General features: G+C 43.7%; 1 protein-coding gene across 4 annotated transcripts in view; it reads right to left on the reverse strand.

Moving 5' to 3' along the window:
* Positions 1–16411, reverse strand: part of daam2 (dishevelled associated activator of morphogenesis 2) — an 84614-nt gene that overhangs the window by 21861 nt on the left and 46342 nt on the right. For all 4 annotated transcript variants that reach the window (XM_041060171.1, XM_041060172.1, XM_041060173.1 and 1 more), the window contains 4 exons: positions 12246–12320; positions 8612–8706; positions 895–1228; positions 138–248 (listed from right to left, as the gene is read on the reverse strand). In XM_041060171.1, coding sequence (XP_040916105.1) covers positions 138–248; positions 895–1228; positions 8612–8706; positions 12246–12320 — 615 coding nt within the window. The remainder of the gene's footprint in view (positions 1–137; positions 249–894; positions 1229–8611; positions 8707–12245; positions 12321–16411) is intronic.

The raw sequence follows: 16411 nt of genomic DNA on the forward strand, positions 1-16411 counted from the left end.
TGATAAAATTGCTGGCACTGGTGAAACTACAGAGGAAAGTTTGTAATATACAAATCATGTGATTCTTTTCCCACTATATTTAACTACGATTTGTTGATAGTGTGTATCTAAAAAGGCATGTGGGTGTTCATGCTGACCTCCCCAGCTCCAGCGTTCAGCACAGCATTGATGAATGACATGATGGCTGTCTTCAAGTTGACCTCGTCTCTGTAGCGGCCTGTACTCCTGTCCAGCTCATTCAGCAGCGTCTTAACGGTCAGGAGAGATGGGAGAGTTAGTCAGCAGGTATGAGGTTCAATATAAAATCGTCTATCATTGATAGGATCCATTCTGATTGATCAAATCTGAGTTGTTGTAACCCGACATCAGAGAGAACCAGGTCAGTGTTCTCACTTCTCACACCCTTCGCTCTCTCTGAAACTGACCCCCGACATACTTTAGCAGCTTCATCATAACTCAAACCAACATTAAAAGGCCTCATAAGTTCTGAATCACTCAGCTCCTGTGGTGTTAGCTTAGCCCGAGGTGGCATGATTTACCACACACCCCGGGGGACGTGTGAGATGTGGCATGTTGACTCAGTCCTGCTAAAGCCACGAAAGCATTACACATTCCCTGACCTCCATAACTCTGGATGTCCTCACCTGCCTTTAATATGGCCTGTGTGCTGACTTAACCTGAGGCCAACAGTCTGAGGCGCTACAGCACAAGTCTCCAGCTGATCAAAGTGACCACAGTTTGATGTATTTGAGCATTACTCTGAAATATTTCGTCTGCCCCATGTCTCCAGCAGAGGCTCCCTAAGTACTGGACATGATCAACAATTCAAGGAAGGTGACAGCTGTCTTCACCTCTAACACTTTCCTAACTAACGGTCACTTCAGTTGCTCTCACCTGGAAGCGAGTCCTCTCGGCAGCGTATTTCTGGTAGTGTGCCATGGCCTGCAGCACCTTCTTGTGTCCGTCAGGCACGAGGCACACCGCCCCGAGGATCTCCAGCACCGCCACTTTGGTCTTGATGTTCTCCGTCCGCAGGCTCTGTGAGATGGTGTTGATGCTCTGCGGGTGGGCGAGGACGTGGGCGCGGCCCTGCGAGTTGTTCATCAGGGCCTTGATACAGCCGATGACGGAGGTGTGGACGCGGCTCTCTGAGGTCTCGTAGTCCATGCTGCGCAGGAAGTTGAGGAGGCAGGTGAGGCCGTCCAGCTCAATAAAGCGTGTGACAAACCTGAGGCAGGCAGGGAGAGAGAGGGGGGGGGGCAATGAGTACAAATTTAGTGTAACAGTTGGAGGACAGGGTGTGAACATTGAATTTAAAGGGCAAGAGCTGGTGGAGTTAGTGAAGACTGTGCAGCACTTAAACTCTGCAACAAGGCAAACTTCAGGGATGTTTGGTGTTTGGCATAGCAATTCCAAAAGATGGGATACTGACAAGAGACAGATTAAAAACAGGACTGAAGCAGCAGCAGAGGCTGAGATATCCTGTCTGTAAGTCCCAAAAATCACCAAAAACAATGAATCCTACTAATGTAACCCATTACATCTGTCAGTTAAACCCCTCCCCTGCCTTGTAAATGTCCATATTTTTCAAACTTCACATCTCCGGTTTGTAACACAGGCTGTCTGTTGTAAAGTGATCATTCACAGCCCGAAGCAGCTGTAATGCTGATCACATCCCTGCAACATCACAAGGGGCTATTTTATTTTATTTATTTTTTTTTTTCAGATCTGCCAAAGTTCAGCCACAGCCACTGTTTTCACAGACTGATTAGGCACTCCCAAGGAAACTGGCCCTAAAGTGCAAAATTGGTGAGTTCCCCCTTTCATAGACTAATCATCATCAGCACTAAGTTAGATGAAGAACTCCCTCTTTAATACATTAAACTATAAAATTTCACGCTCAAGAGTTTGTCCAGGTTCCTGCTGACAGCCCTCATTAGCTGAACTAATTAGAAAACAGCGAGTCATTAACCTCTCTGTGAGAGAAGAAGACATAGTGAATGACAGGCAGGACATGTAAACACTGAGGGATGTCACATCTAGTGAGCACACTGTGGGCTGTGTGGTAAATGACCTTCCCACTCACTGAGATTCCTGATAGGCCTCACATTATATCAAACAAGTAAGGGCTTGTAATAAGAAGGAGACAAGAGAGGAGGCAAGGACAAACACCAGAGGAAGAGAAAAGAAGGATGGAGTTAGACAGTGAAAGGGGGGCGGTGAGGAAAGAGGGAGGGAGTCTGAGACTTTAGATTTATTGCGACTCATTGTAACAGATTCATTGTTCTGAAGTCAGAAGTTCCACACCCCCTCCCTCCACCTCTCACTGCTGCCTTGGCTCAGGCAGGCATGGAAAAAAACATGATGCAAAAATGTAAATCATCCAATTATTATCCTATACTCCCCTACACACATGATCAATCCCAGATTTCCAGCACTCACACACACAGACTTCACCTGGCATGACCAGTAAAACTCTCAAAGACACATAAACCACTGATTCCCCGCAAGCGCCTGGATGAGATCAAGAAGATCACACTACATGCGTGCATGGATACAGACAGCCGTCCTTGACGATGCATTGAAATCACAGAGAACCTTTGACAGAGCAGACAAAGTGCTCCTTGTTTTTAGCACAGACGCTGCAATCTTAGCCTCCGCTCAACACCAAGGTGGCGAAAAATAAATCCAATATATTCGATATGACTTGATTCAGATGTAAAACAGACATTGGAAGTAGAGCGAGGCAGGACCGATCCAACTGTTAAAGATACTCATCTTATAACAGTGACAAGTCTTTGGCTGGCAGAGAGAAGCCAGTGATAGTTATACGCCTGTCCGCGAATTGCGGGGCCACCTCAGAGAGAGAGAGAGAGAGAGAGAGAGAGAGAGAGAGAAAGAGAGAGAGAGAGAGCAGCCTCATACTGGAAGAGAAATTAAGCTGAACATCCGTGTGATTAATGTATGGAAAGCAGAGGGTGAGAGATGTTGCTCTTGGAGCCTGGGTTCAAAAGGGTGGATGGGATTCAAGGCTTCACTCGTTGCCTTCTTCGCTGGCTTGCCAGAAACATACACACACATGCACGAACGCACCCTATGCACCATACCCCAATGTATGTGTATGTGCGTACACAGGGGAAGAGGGCGGACAGGTGCATGCACACCAAAAAAGTTCACACAAACATACATGCATGGCTCCTTAAAGGCCGTTCAACAGCGACTAATCCTCCTGTACTGTTAATAAAACCTCGTCAACTGTTCTCTCTCCTCCTCCCCCACCATCGGTGGATCCCATCTCCTCTGACTTTCCTCTTGTCTTCTCCTATCCGCTGACATTCGCGCTCAGCCGGGTGGCGTGCAGGCCTCCTCTTTTTCTTTTCTTTTTTTTTTTCTTCTTTTTTTGGAACAACCGCTGCATTCTTGAAAACCCGCTGGGGTTGCGTTTTAAGACAGCGAGTGCTCGACAACTGCTGCATACGATATGAGCTCAGGCAGAGCTGAACAATACCGAGGCCGAGCCAACCACACACACACACACACACACACACACATTAAGTTCCTCAGACAGACAAAAGAAAGAAGTGAGGAATATAACTTGGAACGAGACAAGACTAAACAAAAGTGACAATGGAGAAAAAAATGACTGCAATGTGTGTTGAGTCAGAGCCAAGGGTGGTCAAAGGTAGTGTTAGGTTAGCTGCAGATCCAATTTTAATTAGAAGCATGAGATTTTTAAATTATTAAATGATTACCAATGTTGCGAGTGAGCCATTGTTAAAGAAAGCATCGAGGGGCGTGTAATTTCCATTGATCGAAAAAGTTTAAAGCCCCTGAACTAGAGGCGGACGATGTTCTAAATGAGCAGGAAGGACAGTGTGGAAAACTAATCCAGATGCTCAAATTTACAGTCAGAAATTCAGTCCAACCAAATGGGTTGTTTGAGGTTTGAGCTACACAGGAAAAACATTCTGCCTTTCTGAACTGCGGATGACCCCCGTGTGGCAGACAGTCGGTCAAGAGTTCAACCCTTGCCGCACAGCGTAACCACACAAACTTCAAATCTTCATGTGCACACACACGCGCAAACTGAAAGCGATCACGTGCTCTCCGCGTCTCTTCCCTCCTTCATTTAATCACCACGTTCACACACACTTAACATTCACTTCAAATACCCGCTCACCAACCCCCGAGGCACAGACACACACACATGCATTCACACAACGCTTATTCTGCTATTAAAATCCAGAATATGGACAAGGGCCCAGGAGGTTCTTCAGAGGTGCCGGGTAAAACTAGTCGGCCGAGTTGTCTGCAACATCTGGAAGAGAAGTCGTACAATATCACAACGGCTCTCCCTCAAATAAATTTTACTTGCTGTGAGGCCCAGCGTATTACTGTGGTAAAATAAGGGCTGAACAAAGGGCAACATGGTTTTTATGGACTGGGTTTATCATCGAATCCACAAGGAGCAGTTTGTGTGTGTGTGTGTTTGTATGACGCAGTCTTCAGCGAGCCATGAGTCCACAGTGGTTCCTGTGACTTGTTGACGAGACAGAGACATTAATCAAATTAGAATTGTGCTCGTAACATTGTCGGGCTCCTGATGGACAGTTAAAAACAAAAAAAGGGATCAAAACTGATGCAGCAGTAGAGATATCGTCTTTTTGTTCACAACACTTTTTCTAATTCAAACCTGGCGTCCCCATTACCCACAATGCAACTCGACTGCTGATAGTTCAGTTGGATGTGTTACACTAGTAGGGGCTAATGCAGGCTTGAGCTGCTAGCCTCAAGCAGAGATGAGGAGCGGGCCACAGAGGTCTGAAAAGCTCAGGTCTTTCTAACTCCACCCCCACAGATTTGATTCAGTTTCAAACTTATAGTCTTCCATTTTTTTTTTTTACCTCCATGTCACTCTGTGCTTTATATGTGTATTAGTGACTCTAAGCAGAACCACATAGGATGTATGTAATTACATGAAAAGGGGATTAAAGTGAGGACAGAGTATAACCCCTGTGCCTCACTCCACCTTTTTCCCAACTCTCCGTTTATTGCCATTCCAACACAAACCTCCCTCACCAGCAGGATCGGTCTCTTTAAACCTGCCTGTGTCTACCCACCTGGCCCTCTTTTCTCTCCATTTCCTCCGTCACTGCTAAGTAGCAAAGGGTGAGAAATCTGCGCTCTGAGAGCAGCAAAAACATTGCTCCATCCAACACTCTTTAAAGGTGTGATACTCTGCTCCCCCACTAATGTATCTGGTAATATGCGAAAACAGATATAAAGTTCACTCTCTGTTAAGCGGAACCTTTGAGAGATCCGGCGGCAAAATGTTTTGAAGGATAATATTTGCATGTGGTGGTAGCGAATCGTCCAAAGGGTTATTGACACAGGAGCGAGGGGGGCGGCTGCAGTCGACTCGAGTCAATATTCTTGCTGGATGAGATTTGCAGAAACAATGGCCATGAGAGCTGTCCTGGGAAGCATTGCAATGCTCCGCTGACATGAGCCTGGGTCCGCAGTGCATTCTGGGCCAGCACGGCCTCAGTGACCTCCAGGAAAGCTTCATTTCCTGTCCTTCTGAAGTTATTTCACCCTGGAAATGACAGTGATCGAGGGCTGCGACGTCTTAGATATAAGAATGCCCACACAGCACGCACTCATCAGCACAGGCATTAATATCACTGCAGATGTGCAAATGACTCAGTAGGTCAGCAGTGCTTATGTAAGTACACTTAACGGTGTAGTTAAAATTCCACTGAGTTCCTACGAGAGAGTGTAAATATTTCAGTGTTTGGAAGCTAAATTGAAATGTACACCAGAGTGCAGATTTGATTTGACGACACAGCTGGCTGTGGCAGCTTGTCTTTGAATACTGGCCCTCACACACCCATTTGAGTTAAGCCTCTGCTTTACGTGAGTAAACATACGTTTCCCGACGTGATGGTTCAAGCTCCATTTGACAGCAGATAAACAAAGCCATAACTGCCGGCAGAGAAAACGAGATAAGCTGTAAATTGAAGAGAAAGAAAAAGCCAATTTTCGAAATGTCTCCTTTTTATGGCTGTTTATAATCAATCACACGGATATTTGAATTAAGACATCTGGGCCATTAAATTGGCTTAACGATCATAACTATTAAAAACTGTTTCTGGTAAATGGCAGAGCACAGAATCACTCAGGGCAGGAATAAATCAGTGACAGAGGTAATGTTTGATGAAGTCCAGGTGTCCTGAAATAAAGTGTTGGGATTTCATTTGTGTTGTACCAACCTTGCTGTTGTCCTGTCTACTTTAGTTCAAAATACCTACATTACCCACAATGCTTCTGACATTTTAAAGACTGCAGGACTGATATGCTGGCATAAAGACAGGAGAGAGCAGGAACCCATCTCAAAGCACAGCTCTTTGTGGATTTGTTGACAGTAGCAGATGTATGAAATGTTTTTTTGTTCCGTTGTAGCCGAACTGTAAATGTGATAATACATAATTTTATTTGACCATAAAATAAAATTATCTTAATTTTCCAGAGCTTTCTCTAATTTCTGTTTATTTGCTTGTGGAAACTTATTTACTGGATGCTACTTGCTTCTTAAGGCCTCTGCAGAGCTTTAAAATAAAACAACCTGAGAGCAGAATGAGGTTATAATGAGGTTGGGGTGTTGAGGGGAATCCGCACTTTTAAATAACTCTGTAGTCTGTGTTTATATCCCAATCCATATACAGTAACATGCAGGAGAACAGTGAAAGCAGTGGGTGGCTTGTTGACAATGTGCTCCTTTTGTGCGCTCTGCCTGGCACCCCTCAGACCCAATATGTGTTTGGGTCTTGTGGCCCTGCAGAGCGGGCTGAGGGCACAAGGGCACCTCTCAACCACCAGACCCAGCTGCCTCTCTGAAACGCCAGAGGGAGGGAAGGAAGGAGGGAGGGAGGCTGTTTCAGGCAGTCATCCAAAGGCAGGCATGAATCACAGCTCAATACGGACAGACACCACCATGTCTCACAAAATGCTGCCATAAAGACAGTATACACTCACACACAAAAGAAGCACAGAAGTGACACACAAAGGGGGACATGCTTCAGTCTGCTTAAGCCATCTTTTAGCCTTTAGCCGCCAATCTGTCACAGAGGTGAGACTTGGGCGGGACATTAACACAGTGCCCAGGCTTCCCCCGAACACTCACATTCTGTGGGACGCACCTGCCACCCACACCACTGCCACAGTCCTTAAAAACATCTGTGTGCTAATGAGCAATAACTCAGTCTGTGGACTGTATGGGTGCGAGTGATTGAGTCATTACAGCCACCTTTGATGAGGTCAATTAAGTACACTCGAATATAATACAAAGGAGTGAATGCATGAGAGACTGCTACCGTCACAACTTATTCAAAGCTGATCTTGATTCACCCTGTGGTCTAAGGTCATGTGACTGCAGGTTTGGGGTCTTTGTAGCATCTCATATTCCCTCTCCATTCTCCACACATTTGTAGTTTCCTAGAGAACATAATCATTTTAAGAGAATTCTTGTCAAACTCACATAGCTGGTAAGTAGTCAGGTGAGTCAGGACTCGATAATTTAAGTCACTGATCCCAACATTTTCATCTCCATGGTAGATCTAAGATGTTTAATCTGAGTATTTTGTTTATCACTTTACATCACAAAGGACTTACATAATTCTACAAAGATGAGTGTTAACTGTCCAACATTAGGCTTTATTGCCTCGTTTTAGCTTTAAATGTCATGTTCAAAATATTAAATATAGTTATAGCCAATAGCTGTGGGCTTTTACAAACATATATTTAACTGTTGTGCCGTTTGATACTGATATGGACCTGTATGAATAATGCGTACATCTGGCCATTCTTAGCCCTGATGAAGGAATACAGTAAGGCCACATCAGTAAGAAGCAGCAACCTCTCTAATGGCTTCCAACTCTCTATCCAGACCCTAGAAGCAGGCTTCTTACCAGCCCTGTTTCCAGTTACCGTGGTCTGGATACCCATACACGTGCAGATACAAACACAATCGCACATACACACGTGTCCTAAAAACACACACAACCCAGACATGACCCAGACACTTGCGGGCTCTCCTGAGCTTTTGTCACTCTGCACATTAGGCCTGTCACTTCATATCTTCCCTTGAGAAAACTCAACACCCCCACTTCAGTCCAGACCACTGCATCATACAACTGGCACAGGCCGATGGACAGATCCAAAGGAGCTGCTGAAGGGGAGACAGTATTGGACAGTATTAGGGGGCTGTCCAACGTCCTTGAATGTTTCTCTGTGGTGATGAGTGAGGCCTAGCAGCTGCTGATGACCATGTCAGGGGAAGAGAAACTTGGAGTATAGATCTAAAAATATATTTAATTGGAGGTATTTCAGTTGGAAGTAAGTAGGCCCCTTTGCTGTGACAAGAGACAGACCTCAGAAAGTAAATCTTTCCTGCAGCATGTTACATTATTAACCGGGTTCAGTACGCATGCATTACCTCAACAAGTCAAATAGTGGGAACGCATGATTGAAAAGGACCGCACAATGCAGAGCTCTGTACTGTCTGCCGCAGAGGAAAAGGTCAGGGTGTGTGTAGAGGTAGAGATTTACTTACCTCATTGGCTGAGTCCGAAGTGCTGTCTTCAGATCTTCCACCACCTTGTTCCTCATTTCCATTTCCTCCTCGTCAAAGGCAAACAGGGTCTGCATCTGTAAACATTGTGATATATGGAAGATGGAATTTAGAGGGAAAGGCAACTTTTTGATATTCCTGAATTCTGGCTCTGTAATGACACAACTACCTACTGACATCGATTCTGTATTTTGCACTTTTCATTCATTCTTTTCTACAGGGTCAACACGAGAATGTTAATCTTAACTTGGCAGCAATAAGACAGCAGCAGTTAATATTTCGTCCTCTTTACAAGTAAATGTTTGTTTGAATTTGTCCTAGCAGCACACACACAGTATAACCAGAGCCTCATTAGTAGACAAATGTTTCAGGCACCACAAATCAAACAGATCATGTGTATTATTCCCCCTCACTTTCATTCTCCTTTTAAAGAACTGTTTTAAGCTACACAACATGGCAAAGCAAGTCATGCAGACAATTAGCTCCAATCAAGCTTTCAGCAAATAGGGTAAATCATAAAAAACACTTAAACCAGCGCCAGTGTTAATGTGCATTTCAACATCACTTAAAGGCTTCCCTCAGCGACATCAAAGAGCTACTGTGCTCCCATTAGTCAGGGCCACAGGGCTTCTGGTTAGCCTCTCCAGGCTTTTTCCATGGCAGCACGCTGCCAAGTGCTAAGGTTCAAACAATAAGTGTTTCAACAGCGGAGTAAGCTAGTCACAGAGGCTGCCCATTACTTCAAAAATACATTTGGTTAAATGTTACTCTTGTTTTCCAAGCCTTAAACCCTTAAAAAGGCATACAGGTCAAAGTTGGGTGCAAATATTCCTCAGTAAGAGCAGAGAGTTTTTGGGCAAACAGCACCGACACGGCGACCTTAAGCCACCCCATGTTTGACTACCTAACAACAGCTCAGGTCTGTCCAGTGTGTGAGAGTGTTTAATCTAGAAACAGTGCAGTCAAAACATCCATCGTGTCGACTTAGCCTCAAGTCCAGATGGTTCAGGGACCCCGTGCCAAGAAGTAAAGGCTCTGGCTCCAGTTTCTCTCAGCGAATTTGTTCATAGTCAATGGGAAGTTGGACACAACAAGTTGTTGGGGAGAGTGAATGATTTGGTCGTGCTGTGAGCCAGTTCACCATGTCAATGAGCCTGGCCAAATGGCTCCTTCCTACATCTGCTATTTGTAAGCTCATTCTAACCTGTGGCCAACATGCACATAAGGATACTATTATAACCGGTTGGTAAACCAGCAGAAGGCACTTCCCTTATTATGGGAAGTGCCCCCCAGAGCCAGAGCTATGCCTTCAAGCCGCTCGTCAGCGCATCGTTAACTGCGTTGAGTGATGAGTGCAGTTAATTAAGACCATGTGCGTCACTGATGCATCAAGTAAAAAAAAAAAAAAAAAAAGCAGTTGTTCAAAATAAATGAATGTAAACAAGATTATTTTCTCTAAAATAGTCATGCAAAGCCAGACAGGGGCACAAAACCTAATTAAGCTAACAAAATACCAGCTGAAACCTGGCTATTATCCTGTTGTTCCTACGGGGCTAAAGACTAATGGGAAATTGTGTGGAATGATGTGACGGGAAACAAGTGGAATTAACAGCCCTGTTTACACATGTTTACTAGCCATTCATTATAAAGTGGTCATACCATTTTGGGTGAAATCACCACAATCGTTTCTCCTCTATAGCCTTTTGTATGTGTGCAAAATAAAGACACTGATAAGAATTCCCTTAGCCCACTGAAAACTACCACTAATGAAAGCAGTTCTTAATAATAAGCTGCAAAAAGATGTTCTGTGCATTTCTTTGCATCACTGATATATAAGTCAGTCCATCTACAGAAAGCCTTATCCAGGTGGGAGCTCTGAAGCGAAGCACACTAGCCTGGACACAGCAGGGCTACAGAAACTCTTGTCAAAGTCACGAGGACGTTTGAGTTATCACTCTGTGGCCAACGAACAACCTCAGGGCTCTGACATGGTTTTATGAATGAATATCAAGATGCTGGTTGTATAGTAATCTCTCTGCGCGGCAAAGCGAAAATGAGCTCATCCAGTAACTCAGCTACTGTGGAAGGGCTGTCCCTGGTGAGCTCGGCCTGTGAGCCAAGATGTGAAGTCATGGACACGCAGAGCACCTCCAAATTTAAAAATGCTCTCTTGTCAAGATGCTGTCTGAAGCACTGCGGTGGAGAAAATGGAAGACTGTTAGCGGGGGTGAAAAAATGACTCAGGAAGGGGAGGAAATGGGTTGGAGTTACGGTGAATAAGGGAGTCTGATGCAGCGGGGCTTGAACAAGAGACCGCTTGTGCAAAAAAGGGGGAATGGAGACTGCAAAAAATATCTCTCTCAACAAGTTATTTAATCTATTACAGTCATAAACTCTTAATCTTCTCTATGCAAGCAAAACCAGTTCTGCCAGTTATACAATATAATTTCAGTTGCTTCCAATTTGAATCAATTAGTTTTTTCTTCAAACAAATTTTTTTCACTGATATTAGTTCAATTATTTATACTGACATTTTCTAGACCACTTACACAAGGCACAATTTTACACTTGTTTTAAGAAAATGTCAATTAAAAGAAAAAACAACTATATACTATACAGCAGTCTATATACAAATGATTTGCAAAGACTCTGACAGCACAGAGGCACCGTTACAGCCCTGTCTGTGTGTGTGTGTGTGTGTGTGTGTGTGTGTGTGTGTGTGTGTGTGTGTGTGTGTGTGTGTGTGTGTGTGTGTGTGTGTGCTCTCTGCTTGTTAAGAAAATGACAGAAAAATTGTCTCTCCAGACTTCAACACTAAGCTCAGGTATTGGTTCAGAAGTCGCTCATTCTTGTCCCCTGTGTGGACCCGGTAAACAAACAAAAAAAAAAAAACAGCTGTAAAAATAGCTTGCGTCTCTGTTGACACAAAGAAAAGTCTATTACTGATATGAGACACTCTTGCTAGAATTGCAAGGCTGCCTCAACAAATAACTTGCTAGTCTCTAAATTTCTTGTGTACATGTCATCCTTTAAGAGCCATACTTAAAATGTCATGTTTTATGATTTCCAAACATTTGGGAGCCATCTTGTCGCCCACATAAGGACTCAGGATCAGAGGTCACTGGCCAAATGTACAATCAGATCATACAATTTGCACAACAGCAGTAATTGTATAAAATGATACTGAGATCATGGTAGAAGACAGCTTTGTAATGGTATCATGTTGTTGATATTGGCAGCCATAGAGGCTAGAAATAATGAATATTGTCATCCTGGCTTCGCTCCGTGTCTTTGACAGTCATTCCCACTGACTGAACTGCTGAGTGTCTAAATAGCCTGTTTGTCATCACAGTGTGTGTGAATGGCGGGGTCACAGCAAAGGAATGTGGTCGTGCACATAGAACAGGCAGTCAGCAGGGAGATGATAAAAAGCAAAGCCAAGAGAGAAATCTGAGAAAGAACGACTGAGCGAACGGTGACCTCTTAGGGGTGGCAGCCAGAGGCCTGAAGTAAGTGATATACACTGTAATAGCACAATAAAACTGACAGGGGATATTCAGCAATTTGGGGGTTTCAATAGAAGAGAACAGACATTCAGTCAATGAGTTTGACTTACAGCAGCCATGGAGTTGATGCGGTCAATGTAGTAGTCGGGCCAGCTGGTGGCCAGCTTGTTGGGGTCCTCTTGCTCCTGCGGATGGACAACAAAGACAAACTGAATCAAACACAGAAGCATTTGACAATGTCGAAACTCACTTGAGCTTAATGTTTTCCAGTTTGCACCACACGCGCTGTCATTTTGTGTGGTTTTGCCCTGACATCAGTGTTATACCCACTCTGCCGACAGGATTTTCAGTTGTGTGGTGGTTGCTATGGACACTTAATGTCTTTCACATTGATCAAAGAAGTATGTTGATTATTAAGTTAATAATTCACTGAGTTGGATTGCAATGAACACTGCAGCTGCAATGTGTTTCTGCAGCTCTTTGACTTTGTGTGTTGCTTCAAAAGAAGTTCTGCAGATATACTGTTTTCATACTGTCTCACTTTCCTTGCTCCAGTCTTCCGCCTACTACCTTAGCTCCATACCTCAACATACACATGAAGACTAAATGGATCAGGCAGTCCAGTCCATAATAACTGGGTCACAACATCTCAGACTGTTTCACTTGTCTTAGCTTTTATTACACAGAGAGAGAGGAAGAGAGAGAAGGAAGAACCGCCTTGAGCAACAAAGTGCACACCACAATAGTTTTCAAATAGCTCTGTCTGAGATCAATTTGTCCTGACCAATCCGAGGAAGCGTGATGCCACGAGCAACCAAGGCACAGGGGAATACAGAGACCATGTCCCTCATTCACATCTGGTCTTGTTTAGCTCAGAGCACGAGTGGAGAGCTCTTGTTGTTCTTGTTACTGTGTGCATGTCAGCCAGAGGTGGAAAGTTACAGTATGGCACATTCATGCAAAACTGCATAGTTTTCTAAGGTAAGAGAGAGAGGGAGACACTGCTTTAATGATTTAATTTAAATCTTTTCTTCTTGGTATGTCATTTATTAAATCCACAGACACCAGAGACCTTTGAGACATTCAGTTCCCCTTCCTACATACATCTACTAAAACCTACAAAAAGCTGAAACTGAGATCACTGATATAATAAAGGCGACACAACATTCAATGGCAGATCATCTACTTAGGATAATAAGAATCCTATGAAAGTTATTATTATTAAGTTCCACTCTTGAAGAACCTTAACAGCTTCATTTACTACAAGGGCATCTATGATGCAGCAAGAGCTCATCATCTCTCTCTGTGTTCCCTCCTGACATGGAAAACCACTATTTTACAGCACCCGGTCCTTTTATTTCTGAAATGTTGCTTCAATATTGAGGCATGGTGGCACCACACTGCCAAGAGCAAATGACCTTTTCTGTTGATTAAACGAGGCAAACTTCATTCTGGGACCATTCTCTTATTATTTCCATCCACCCAATGAACTTCACACATAAAGGTGAGCACCAGTAACAGAAAATCCACTGATTTAAGAATCATACACACTCAAGAAGCTTCGGTACGGATTACTGGGCTGGTCAGTGTGGATTACAGTCCTCGTACTGACCATTGTGTTCTGATCTGCAGCGCTCTGCGCCAGAATCTGAGCTCAAGCTAAACGGCTAAACTAAAACAAAAACAAAGGAACTCACTGTACTACTCAGCGTAGTGCTTTCCACTATACTGCTGACACACTCAGGACGCAATGCCAGACAGATTCTGACGCTGAGATTAACAACTTAACTGCCTCTCTCTGGCCCTTCAGCCAAATTACAGCCGCCGACACACCCTCAAAAACATGTCGAGTCCAATGCAACATTTACTCTGGCAGTTTCACGAGCCCAAGTAAAGTACTGTAATTATTGTCTTGTTTTGGAACACATGAAAAAATTATGACAACACAAGGTTTGTTTTGGGGTCCTACTCATATCAGTCCGTACACTTCCTGAATGTTTGCCCTCTAAATGGAAATTCCAAGAGATGAAGTGATGGTAAGTTTGTTCTCGTGTGCTGCTTGTTGATCAAACCTTTGTGGGAGTTAATCGCAGTTGATGACTGGTATTAAAATCTCCTGATAAGAAGTCAGGTTCCATAGAGTGGAGCCTGTTACAAATGAAAAGTGCAAACAGCAGACTTTGGATGTAAACGGAGAGAGTCAGTGCGGGTCTGTACGTGGGAGCTCTGCTACTTATGGTCCTCTGGGTGAAAACATTCCAGTCGCGTGCTCCACTGCGACAGTTTAAGGTCAAGCCCATCATTCTATTACAGCAATTACACACTTACACTACACTGTACATTCCTCACGTCTGGTGACATTAAATATGATTTACAGTCCGGGTTGCAGCAAACGGAGGACAGGAATCCCCAACAGTGTATCATTCTTCTATTTCTCTTTAAGGTGCTCCTCTTGTTACAAACATCTGTTGAGGGATATATTGTTTCTGCGACGGCCCAAATACCGGACTAAAGCTGGAGTTCAAGAATATTTCCCCGTGTGTTTGTGGCAGGCTATTGCGTTTTTTGGGGGGGGGGGGGGCACCTGTTTAAAGAGCAGGTGAAATTACATATTTCGGTAAACCTGCTGTCACGTAACAAGCTGTCTCAAAGGTTTCACTCCTTCTGAAAAGCTTCAATAACAATGATAATTGAGCTCACAGTCTGTGAGAGTTCTATACACACACACAGCACATTTCAAGTCACGGTTTTCAGGAGCAACAGGGGATAAAATGCCTAAATACTCCATTAAACACAGTCAAACGTTACGCACTTTGAAATGCCACGGGTGGTTTCTACTGTTTGTTTGACTCTCAATTACATTTTTAATGATAAGCAAGTGCCTACAGCACACGTGCACATCCATATTAGCATGTTCTGCGCAACAAAGAATCTGACAACAGCACATTTTCACTTTCACGTTTCTTTTTGGCTTTGCCAGCCAACTTGGCCCCAGTGCCTCCTTTGAGTGCAGTTCAACTGTTCTTGGTGTCAGACGGGGCCAGGATCTATACATCGGCTATAAGTGACATGTTTCCTCAAGGTCTCTGGCAATTGGAGTTCTTAAACACTCTGTTCCCATGTGCTCAGAGAGGCCCAGGGGGACCCTGGCTGTGATGCGGGGACCGTCCAAAACCATGACAGCACCGGCAAGCAGCACAATACGGAATGAAACAGCCCATATTCAAAGACCACTTCATGAACAAAGGAGAGAACTGCAAAAGACTGTGTTTAAAAAGAAAAAAAAAAAAAGCCCAGTTAGAAGAATTTGTATTTGGCAAGAAATAAAAAGAAAACTCTGCCGGAAAAGAGTTGAATTTGGTGCAGTCAGTGCTTAAATACCACACAGCTGCTAATTTGCAGATCAGAACGAAGACCTGGGCTCTGGGCTTCAACCCGATCATATGCTCTGCATCGAGTGGAAATGAAAAATCAATTAACTGATTAATTGAAAGAAAGAAAGAAAGAAAGAAAATATAATAATATATATATTATATAACAATCAACAATTCTCATAACTGATTAATTGGTTCATGTAATGTAGTGACGTGTTTTTCTTGTTTTGGACTGTTGGTTTAACAACACAAGACTTGTGAAGACACCACCTCGGACTCTGGGATGCCATGATTTTTTTTTTCTCCACAGGTTTTTGACATTTTATTGACCAAAGTAACTGAAAAACTCATCAACAGATTAATCAATAATAAAAACAATCTTTAATTGCAGCCCTAATTCTTCTAAATATTTCAGAGGCAAACACTTGGTGAACTGAATCATGTTAAGATCAGGAATCTGTGGGGGCCTTACTGTCTGCTGCAGGATTCCTTGTTGTTCTTGTGGCTGGAGAACATCTCAGCTGCCTAAAGTGTGTGCTGTAGACAACTAAATATTCTAGGGTGCAGACCCTGAATTGTAGTGGGTGAAACTTTAATGACACTTTGGCAACGTCAAAAACATTACGCAAATAAATCATAAAGCAAAAATGAGCCTGTCACACTCTCCAGTGAAACACTTTACATGTGTAATTTGTCCTGAATCAAACATACGAATGCTGTGAAATATTCCAGGTGCACATATCAGATTCTTCACACTGTAACCCCCGTGTAGCGCAGTAGAGCACAAAGTAGCACATGAGCTATGCGGAACAACTAGAACAGCACTTTGTTGCAGCACGACACTGGGATACATTAGCTGTCATTTAAGTCAGTATTTCTCCCATATTCTCCGCTCCAGCTGT

Source organism: Toxotes jaculatrix, chromosome 17 (genome assembly GCF_017976425.1).
Source record: "Toxotes jaculatrix isolate fToxJac2 chromosome 17, fToxJac2.pri, whole genome shotgun sequence".
Taxonomy (NCBI): domain Eukaryota; kingdom Metazoa; phylum Chordata; class Actinopteri; family Toxotidae; genus Toxotes; species Toxotes jaculatrix.